The sequence below is a fragment of the Cucurbita pepo genome, chromosome LG14 (assembly GCF_002806865.2).
Source record: "Cucurbita pepo subsp. pepo cultivar mu-cu-16 chromosome LG14, ASM280686v2, whole genome shotgun sequence".
In the NCBI taxonomy this organism is placed as follows: Eukaryota; Viridiplantae; Streptophyta; class Magnoliopsida; order Cucurbitales; family Cucurbitaceae; genus Cucurbita; species Cucurbita pepo.
The window spans coordinates 246,469-255,903 of record NC_036651.1 but is presented as its reverse complement, the minus strand read 5'-3'; the positions used below and the strand labels follow the sequence as shown (position 1 = coordinate 255,903).

At 37.9% G+C, this 9,435-nt stretch overlaps 2 protein-coding genes across 2 annotated transcripts; both read right to left on the bottom strand.

Annotated features, from left to right (window-relative positions):
• Positions 1-425: 425 nt before the first annotated feature.
• On the bottom strand, positions 426-3,932 carry LOC111810534 (vesicle transport protein SFT2B-like). Its single transcript, XM_023697246.1, has 6 exons — positions 3,567-3,932; positions 3,404-3,457; positions 1,641-1,714; positions 1,246-1,363; positions 902-960; positions 426-732 (listed from the first exon to the last, which is right to left on the bottom strand). The coding sequence occupies exons 1-6, from the start codon at positions 3,669-3,671 to the stop codon at positions 654-656; spliced, it is 489 nt and encodes a 162-aa protein (XP_023553014.1). The 5' UTR covers positions 3,672-3,932; the 3' UTR covers positions 426-653.
• Positions 3,933-4,634: 702 nt separating this feature from the next.
• Positions 4,635-9,286, bottom strand: LOC111810535 (probable plastid-lipid-associated protein 14, chloroplastic). The gene is given in 14 exon segments (XM_023697247.1): positions 4,635-5,382; positions 5,575-5,637; positions 5,782-5,917; positions 6,096-6,172; positions 6,252-6,332; positions 6,490-6,577; positions 6,671-6,777; positions 7,286-7,372; positions 7,454-7,655; positions 7,657-7,702; positions 7,812-7,948; positions 8,025-8,068; positions 8,152-8,487; positions 8,962-9,286. Coding segments are annotated over 13 exon segments (2,046 nt in total). The 5' UTR covers positions 8,470-8,487; positions 8,962-9,286; the 3' UTR covers positions 4,635-4,722.
• Positions 9,287-9,435: the final 149 nt, after the last annotated feature.

Below are 9,435 nucleotides of genomic sequence, written 5' to 3'. Positions count from 1 at the left end.
GAAAGACAGGCTTTCTAACAAGCCTGTTTATTTCTACCCTTGTTTTTTTTCCCTTTTCCTTGTCCATTGATGTTGGTTGTCTGTGGTTTTCAATGTTAAGAATGTGTATAAAAGAACAAAAATATTTTAGCCTAAGACTTCAGCATTTTGAATTTATTATTAAGAGGTAGTTGAACATGGAATAATGTAGAAATTTCATGTAAAGGGTCAAATCAACATCTTTAGAAAAAGTACATGTTGATGCTAACCTGGAGAATGACTCAGTTTTTCTGATTTTGGATCTGTGGTTTAATGGCTTCAACAGATAATAAGCTGAAGCATATTGCATGACGAGTGGGCTCCCTACTTCCATTCTAAACGCTCTGACTTGGCTTTACCTGGAAAATACTTCCCATTGAGATATAAAAAGAGAGAAGTACCTTGAGTTAATTTGGAGAAAAGAATGATGTTATATTTAGAAATTTAGCACAAGCATTGAACTGGCGTTGGATTATACGTGTTCGTGGACAAATCAACTCCAACCAAAAAAAAAAAAAAAAAAAAAAATCTCCAACTGATCTTGTGCTCACTAAAATGTAAAAACAATGAAGACAAAAGGCAGTCCCATATCTTGAAGACACCGAATCATCAATCATCACCGCAACTTTCATTGTCTATAGTTCTGTGTCACAAAATCGTTTCATCATTTCAGAGACCATCCTCCGGGCAAAAGGAATATAGCTCAAAGTATACCTGGAACAGAATAAACCGAGGAAGTCATGGCCGAATCTAGTTTCGATTCAAGATAGGTCTCGCAAGATATAATTGAACACATTTTCATCCAGTGGGAAAGTTTTCATCCTCTAGTTTTAAATGAAATTTGAATCGAATGGAGGAATGCCAATGATAAAGGTAAACGTACCATATGAGTGCACATATCTCACTTATCATTGCAATCACTGTCAAGATCTTATTGTGGATCTGAAAAATGAATAGCAAGGAAACTCATTTAAAAGACTAAATATGAGGCATTAACTGTTTGCAGAAGTCCATCCCAGGCCGATACATGCTTTGTTTGCTAAAGAAAAACAATGCTAGAACTGTATTTGGAAACCTTGTGGAACAGATGAAGAGGGACCTAATTGGAAACGCCATTAGTACTGTGTTCCACAGATAAATTGAAGAGTGTTCATTGAATATCTCAATGCCTTAGTAATTTAAGTCTGTTTTTCCTTCTAATGTCATATAGTCAGAATCGTTACGTACCCCAAGAGCACATATAAGAGATAGAACAACACATCCCAGGTAAATAGCTGTCGCATAAATACGGACAGAATCAAACATCAGTCTTATTTGTTGCCCAGGTCCAAAGAGGAAAGCTGTGCTGCCAAATAAGATGCAATTTAGAATATCAACACCTCAATGAAAAGGAACAACATAGTGAAAGTACATTAAAAGTTTCCCCCCTCGATTATCTTCCTTTTGTTTGTACACAAATAAACTTCTTCTTGAAAGAATATGAGATCGAAGATAACAAGAAGTATTAGATGCAAGCCAGAATGCCGTGAAAGTGAACAAAAGTGCGCCTCCAAATAATAATTCTTAATTGCCGACACATGTAGAATGTAACAACAACAGCTTTCTAATTTAATTGGTTGTACCTTCCGACGGCTAAAACATTGCCAAATGTAAATAGGACAGCAAATTTGAGTGGCTTAGCAAAAACAAGCAATGACTGCAGAAAGAAGAAAATGTAGCAAACGCATCAAATTTCTTACTTAATAAACACGATTTCAGATAACGAGCAAAATAGAAGTCAATAAAGCTGGGTATGTTCATCTAGAATCATAAAAATCCAAATGGAACTCTAAAGGAAAGAACGTGAGATTAAAAAAAATACAAAATACAAAATTCACTGATGAAGAAAAAATTCCAGAATGTCAATCGCCTGCAATTTACTATATTATTGACAATTAACTCTAACCCTCGAATTGTCCCATTGTTTACTGATTGTGATAATCCAATAATGAACAAACTTATCGTTTGTGACTCCTGTATTCACTAGTACCCCAGGAGAATGTCTTCACTGCATTAACCCATATGGTTTTAGCTTTCTTCTCAATTCTGCAGCTCGATAACAATTGGATAATATCCTCTTTGAGTGACTTGTCAAGAACCTAGGTGCACTGCATTTTATTGAGTTGAGATTCGCAACACAGCTTACAAAGGACAAACTAACTGGATTTTTAAATCATATATCTCCTATGAATCCCTCCCCTGAATTTATACCATCATGACATAATGTCCACATAAAGAAGTTGACTTCCTTAGGGATTCTTTCCTTCTAGATTGCTGTAGACAACTCCTTTCTCAATACCCATTTCCGGATCAGTTATGTCCTTAGTGGTTGTCATGTTCAAAGAACATCCTCCCATGCTTTACTTATTGTCATTTTCTATTTGGTGAAGCTACAAACACCTTAAAAATCTTGCCAACAGAGATGACTCCCCTACCCAGCGGACTCTATAGAATAAGGTTCTCCTTCAATTTGCCACCTCAATGCCAGTCAATCCCTCTATAAATCATCTCAGTTTTGTAATATTGGACCATGGACTTTGATAACAGTAGTCCCCAACGCTCCCTACTTATAAAACATCCTTGGTATTCTCCCTTATGTACTGGATAGAATCCCATTCCACGATTCATCAAAGTCAGAAAGCCGCCATATCCATTTGATATGATCCTTTTCTATATGGTGAAGCTATAAACAACCTTAAAAATCTTGCCAACAGAGATGACTACTCTACCCAGTAGTCTCTCTAAACACAAGGTTTTCCTTAAATTTGCCAAATCAATGCTAGTGGATGCCTCAATAAATCATCTCAGTTTTGTAATATTAGACCATGGACTTTGACAGCAGTAGCACCCAATCCCCCTTACTTGTAAAACATCCACTTACTCTCCCATCGATTCATCAGAGTTGGTAAAAGTCGCCATATCCTTTTGATATTTAATGTCCTACTTTCTTCCTTATACCCAATCAAGAGTCCCCCATTTTCGATTGGTAGAAACAATCTCCCAATTGACCTGGCGACTTAATTTGTCTTTAGTATTCCCTTCTTAAAGGAAATTCCTCAGCTTTCTATCCAAATTCAATCCCGGCTTCCTTCTTTGTTGTGTTTTCCAATTTATTCTGGAAGCCTCAAGGACCAACCAGTGGATAGTTAGATAATATAAATCCTATTAAATTCCAAAATAATAATGGAAATAAAGAAAACCTCCCGTTACCAATCCTACCCAGATCGTAACTTGAGGCTCAAATCCAAAATTATCATCAAAGTTCCCCATATACAGAAGATGCATATGACATAAACACATATGAAATTGCATTAGAAGTAGAGGTAGGTTAAATGTTCATTCATACCAAAATCATGAAATCCACGCCCCCGATCAAGCAGCCTCCAAAACCGTAAAGTCTCTGATCAGCAAAAGACCAAAACAGTATGAAAACCGAACAAAAAGAAAAACTAGAGCAAAAGCCATAAGACTTTCCACAAGCGGAGCTCTGTGGTGGTTGTTTGAAGTACCTGTACAGGAGTTAGGGAGCATAGATCTTCTGAATCTTCATCCAACAAGCTCTGACCACACTCTTCGTCGTCGACAAATACGTCTCGGCTGGAATTCCTCCACATTTTGGAAAAAAATCCAGAAATGGGTGACCTCACGTGGTCTTCAAAGGTGGGTGGCGACGCCGGACCTCCCCTCAGAGGGGTAAATAGTTTGACTTGTGGAACGGCGATTGATCGTCGATAAACTAGACCCACTTGGCGCCACACAAATCACCCAATAAAAGCAAGTTATTGTAAAGGAAATTATTTTAAATGTGTTTGTAGTTATTTATCATCCACACAAAATTGTGAAAAAGTGAAAGAATAATAATTTAAACTAAAATTATGAAAATGAACTAAATAATAACCTGAAGGGGACGTCGGAAGAATTTAAAGAAAGAGCCCCAAATGAAACAGCGAAATCTGAAGGGGCCTTCTTTCGGAGGAATTATGTATAATACAAACTCCGGTGCGAAGCTGCGCAGCAACAGAAGTTGAAGCTGGAGCTGATAGCGAGGGAGTGAGGTGGGTGGGTTAACATGTTGTCTACGCTGCTAGAGGTGATCCGCGCGTCACACGAGAAGGTAGTGCGACTCGAGCGGCTTATAGTGAAGGAGCTCCAAAATGAGCCTGCTTCTGTGCTGCAGAGCCACCTTCTTGCTGGTCCCCTTATGTTATCGTTGCTTTTTGTGCAGGTAGAGGTTCATGAAGACAAGGATAGTGCCAGGAAAGATGAGATTGCGGCACTTGGAGGGCAAACAACTTCAGGAACCAACGTTTTTAGTGCATTTTATGATAGACTGAAACAGGTATTATTTGGCTATACTGATCTGCAACTCCAGGGATTGATGTAAGAATCTCATGTATTTCTCTACAAACTTACTATCTGAATTTCTCTCCACTGAATGCTAGTTGATCGAATACAGATTACAAAAGGCAGAAGCAAATTATACTCATCCTCACCTTGTAATGCTTTTTTAAAACCTAAAATTTTGAGGAATCATGTTCTATTCTGATGCAGTAACCATTAATGTGGATTGAAAAAGATTTGCTTGTTTACCAACCACTAGATATAAATTTAGGATGGATCTTTACAATGAATTTGGTTACAAAATTTGAGTCTAAAAAACAATCGTCATTTGTTATGGCTTTCATGCAGGCAAGATCTAGTAAATAAAAGTGCAGATCCATCTACAGATCGAAGAATCAGGAGTCTGGAGTCCACATATGTCCCACAGATAAACTTCGACAAATCGAACAATGCCGGTGGAACTTGTGTCCGGACTTCCCGAATTACATTTCTTGCAGCATCTATGTCTTCGCTCAGCGGAATGTCGAGACTCATTGTCAAATCAATGTCGCCTGAAATGAGCTTCACTGCTGGGAGGCTGGATGGAAGCTCCTCAAAAGGAATCACCTTCCTCCATCTCGTACTGGACAACTTCTGAGCCAGCACATGCTCTGCATTGGATTCACCAAAAGAAGGCTGACCAAGGGCAACAGTGTTTTCTTCCTTCAGGTACAGTCTTCTTCCAGCTTGTATTCTGGAGGAAGAGTTAATTACCAGTTTACCGTTGATGCCGATTTTATTGTGGGACCAGTTGCGACCTCTCATGACTGTGAAGTTAATGTCTGAGGTCAATGAAAGGCGATTGTTTAGCTTAGAGTCTCTAGCAACTGTCAAGCACACATCTCCGATAAGAACTCTAGCGGGAGGTTGACGAAGGGTGAGCCCGATGTGCCTCCCAGTTGAATATAAGAAACGCCACTTTCCTGGGATTAACTCCTGCCAATGCTGTATAGAGAAAGTCCAACACAAGCAGTTAGATGCTTACTCCTTGAACATAGACATAACAGGGGTCATTTTACAGCATATAGTTTGCAGCCCATATGGGATATGTGAACCGAAGATATCAATACAAGTTGCTGTTTTCAGGCAAGGTGATGCGTGTAAATATGTTTATATGCAGATGTTAACATAGATCACCTTTGGTTTTGAATGAGGAGTCAGCATCTCCATCAACTCAATGAAGTGGGAAAGCTTTCTTCGCTTAATCATAGAAAATAAGGAAAAAGAAACACTGGTTAGCAAACCTTCTAAAATTCAAAATGTTCTTAGAGAGAGAGAGAGAGAGAGAGAGAGATTGAGAGAGATTAAACAGGAAGATGATGAAGAGATCTATTATGCACAAACCTGAGGTAGGCTGTAAATATATTCCTCCGTAATTCGGACTGCAGTTGAACCAAGGCCCCATCTAATAATTTCCATTGATGGAGCTATCCGCCATCTTGGTCCACACAGGAATGGATGCCTGAGAGCCTCTAAGCAGCTGCAGGAAGGTTCAGTTATTTATTTATTTCGAAAAAGAAACAAACTTCCCATTGAAAAGCTAAAGGTTACACAGAAGAAGAGTTCCAAATGATGACCCAAAGCCATTATCTATCCTTGGTTACAACAAAGCCCTTACCATCTCCTAATGTGTAACTTCCTAAATCCCAACTACTTACCTTATTCTTTTAGAAGGTTTGTTTGCAAGTAACAAGGACAGAAGGTTCCATCCTGCGCCCCAATTTCTATCAAGTATCTGCAAGATAAATGAATCAAAGATCTGCGCATACATTGTGGAAAAGTGATTGCATGAAATTTATAAAATAGATATTTACTTGAAATCCGACATTTCCAGATGATAGTCTATGGTCGAGGACTCGTAACAAATATTCACGCAAGCATGAAGGATCGTGGCCCTATATTTCCACATCAAGTAAACATGGTTACATAATTGAAATAAAACACAAGTACTAAATGTTAAAAGTTCGTCCAGTGGCAGATCTTGCCAATGCAGATTCCTGTGGAAAAGAGGTTCTGGAGTGAAAAAGAAATGCAATTATTCAGATGTTATACCTTTGAGAAAAACAATTTAAACTTTGTGAATATCAATGGGTCCATGAGTTCCTGAAAAACCATCTTTGCCATCATGAACCCCACACATCTACACCGTAAGTGGAAAAAATATCAAGAAGACTACCAAGAAGTTCTAACAGGAAAACAGAGTCTAAACAGTAATTCCTTTCTCCAACAATACCTCATGTCAAATGCAATCATCATCTGCCGTCGATCCAAGTCATTTTCGGTAGTGTTATCATTCTCAGAATTTTCATGGAAGTAGGCTGCATTTCCCAAAATTCCAACCTGATAAAAGAAATGCAGGATGAATATAAGATGTGAAGGACAGTAATCTGTTGGTTCATTTCTTGAACATCAAGTTAGTACATTAATAGACGTAACTGTTTCATATAACGTTTATTCGTTATCATTTCTTGATTTAAGTAAACTAAAGCACATGCACAATTTTTACTGACTATGCAAGAGTAACCAAATCTAAATCACAAACCATACACGCTTGGAACGTCTATTCACAACTTTAATCAGAAAGGACATCATGCCTTACATATTTCAGGAGCTGTAGACTAGTGTAGATACATTCAATTTGATTCATCAATCATCTAGCTCAGTAAAAAGTAATAAAGTATTATCCTCAATGTTGCCAGTTAATACCAATGATAGGCCTTATCAGGCTTCGGACTATGGATATCTGATTTAAATAAGAGATTACTACCACGGTCACAAATAGAAATGATATAAATGGAAGAGAATTAGCCTATTCTACTTGGTATCATACAGAAGAAAGTGTACTTACTTTGACATGTCTATCAACTGGGCTTATGTGAACATTTTCCAACCTCAATTCAGTATGTGCAAGCCCATGGCTGTGCAAGTAATTAACCTGAGGCAAATACAAGGAAGGCATCAAGAACTAGTTTCACTCTCAGTTTTATGGATACCCAACATTCTATAATTCACCTACTCCAATCAAGAGATCCCTCATCAATACTCGTATGAGCCGTGAGTGGCGTGAAACTGCAGGTCCTCCAGTGGTAGTATCACCAACCTTTCTGACAGACTCTTCATCCAGTGCAAGAGTAGCTTCCAGTGTTGGAAGCCAATCTGACTGTTGAAGCCAATGCCTTAAAGAAAAACTACCATGATGCTACAATTGAAAGCATAAAGTCTGCATTAACATTACCATCCAAAAATTTCACATGAACGGAACCATCTAAAAAAAAAAAAAAAAAAAAAAAAAAAAAAAAAAAAAAAAAAAAAAAAAAAAAAAAAAAANGTTTCTTTAATACCTAACCACATTATTATGAAACAGAGTCAAGTACAATATCTTATTATTCGTTTGTAAGTCTTTTTACAAGAAAATATGGATAAGAGACAAACTTCTATAGCTCTTTTTCCTCTACGCTGAGCCTGGGTAGTCTTAAGCCTTCGAAGCACGACCTTTGTGTTGTATAAAGGGCTACAGTAAAAGAATCCTAGTGATTAAGACTTGAATTATTTGAAGAATATGAGGTAATAAAACAGAAGTAACTAACCTAAGGCGATTCTTCACAAGTGCTTCAAAAACTATTTCATCCGCCTACCACAGTATTGCACACATGTCAACAACTTGTAAGAGGAAGCGAATAGTGACATCATTAAAAAGGAAAAAAAATGTCATACCCGACCTCCAAGGCCAGTGCTGACACAATCGAGAATCTTGAAATCAGACATCTTGAATCTGATGACATGTTCCAATTCCTCCTCCATGGATACCGATAGAGGACCCGGAGCATTGGGCTTTGATTCTGACACAGAAGTATCTTTTCGCATAGATGAACACGGTAATTTTGAACATCGCGCCCAGTTTGAACTGGGATTTTTCCCCACAAATTGCACTTGAAGAGGCCCAATCAGTGTAGTCGACAGATTATCCTTAAAACAAACACCCATCGCCCTTTCAAAAATTGGGTTCGGAGCGTTTCCATGAAGTGACCCCATAGATCACAGCTTCAGCCACTGACAAAGAAAACCCAATTGAGTAAGTCCCGACCTTCAGATTACATAATCACAGTTCTGAAAATGGGATTAAGAAAATTGCCGCCATTAATCAGACGGTGGGAAGACGAAGTCCAATTACGCACAAATATAGCAATCAAAGTTGTCTCATCTTGTTTCCCGACATGCCAGACAGACCATATGAGACGGAAAAGGGAACATTGAGATTGCTTAAATCTTCGGCAAGATAAATAACAAGACATACACAACTTTCAGTTTCAGCAAAAAAAGGAAGAATGCATTTATCTGAAGCTATTGAAGCCGATCGCTATAAGGAGAGATTCCAACTTCAGGCGACCGAATCAGTTCAAATTAAAGTAGTTTAGAAACAGAATTCATGCAGAACATCAAAACAACTCTAGAAATACACATTTCCGACTCCAATATACAAGAAGAAGCAGTCTGAGCAGAGAGTAAGAGAAGTGGAGGACTTACCGGAAATGGAGCGAGATGGGTGTGAAGATTCGGGAAGGAAACATCGAAAAATTATATAGAAGAAGAAGAGCGTGAAAGTTGCGTGGAAGGAAGAGTTGAAAACGTTGCTCCATGAGCTTTCCTCGCTCTCAAATATCTGAATCTCTTGTTTGTTTGTCAGACTTTCTCTGCCCATCTTTTTTAACGGTGATTCAATTCTTTTTCTGATCACTCCCGCTCTGATGTTTACACGTCACCACTACTTTGGAATTTATTTTCTCTATCTTATCGGTCCCTTCCGGCTTCATGTACAATTGTCTCTACTGGATCCCTATCCTTACTTTCTTCATTATCTTCATATTTCCTAATATTTTATTTTGAGTTAAAATACAAATTTAATGAAGACTTCCAAAAAAATATATATATATTTACATAGTGTATTTAATTTTTCGTGAAAATTATAATTACTATTTAATGAATTTTAATCTAACTACT

Coding starts and splice junctions, on each gene's coding strand:
- LOC111810534 (XM_023697246.1), bottom strand. CDS start 3,671: ATGTGGAGGAATTCCAGCCGAGACGTATTTGTCGACGACGAAGAGTGT. Junction 3,458..3,566: donor GCTCCCTAACTCCTGTACAG/GTACTTCAAACA, acceptor TTTGCTGATCAG/AGACTTTACGGTTTTGGAGG. Junction 1,715..3,403: donor GCGTGGATTTCATGATTTTG/GTATGAATGAAC, acceptor TTCTTTCTGCAG/TCATTGCTTGTTTTTGCTAA.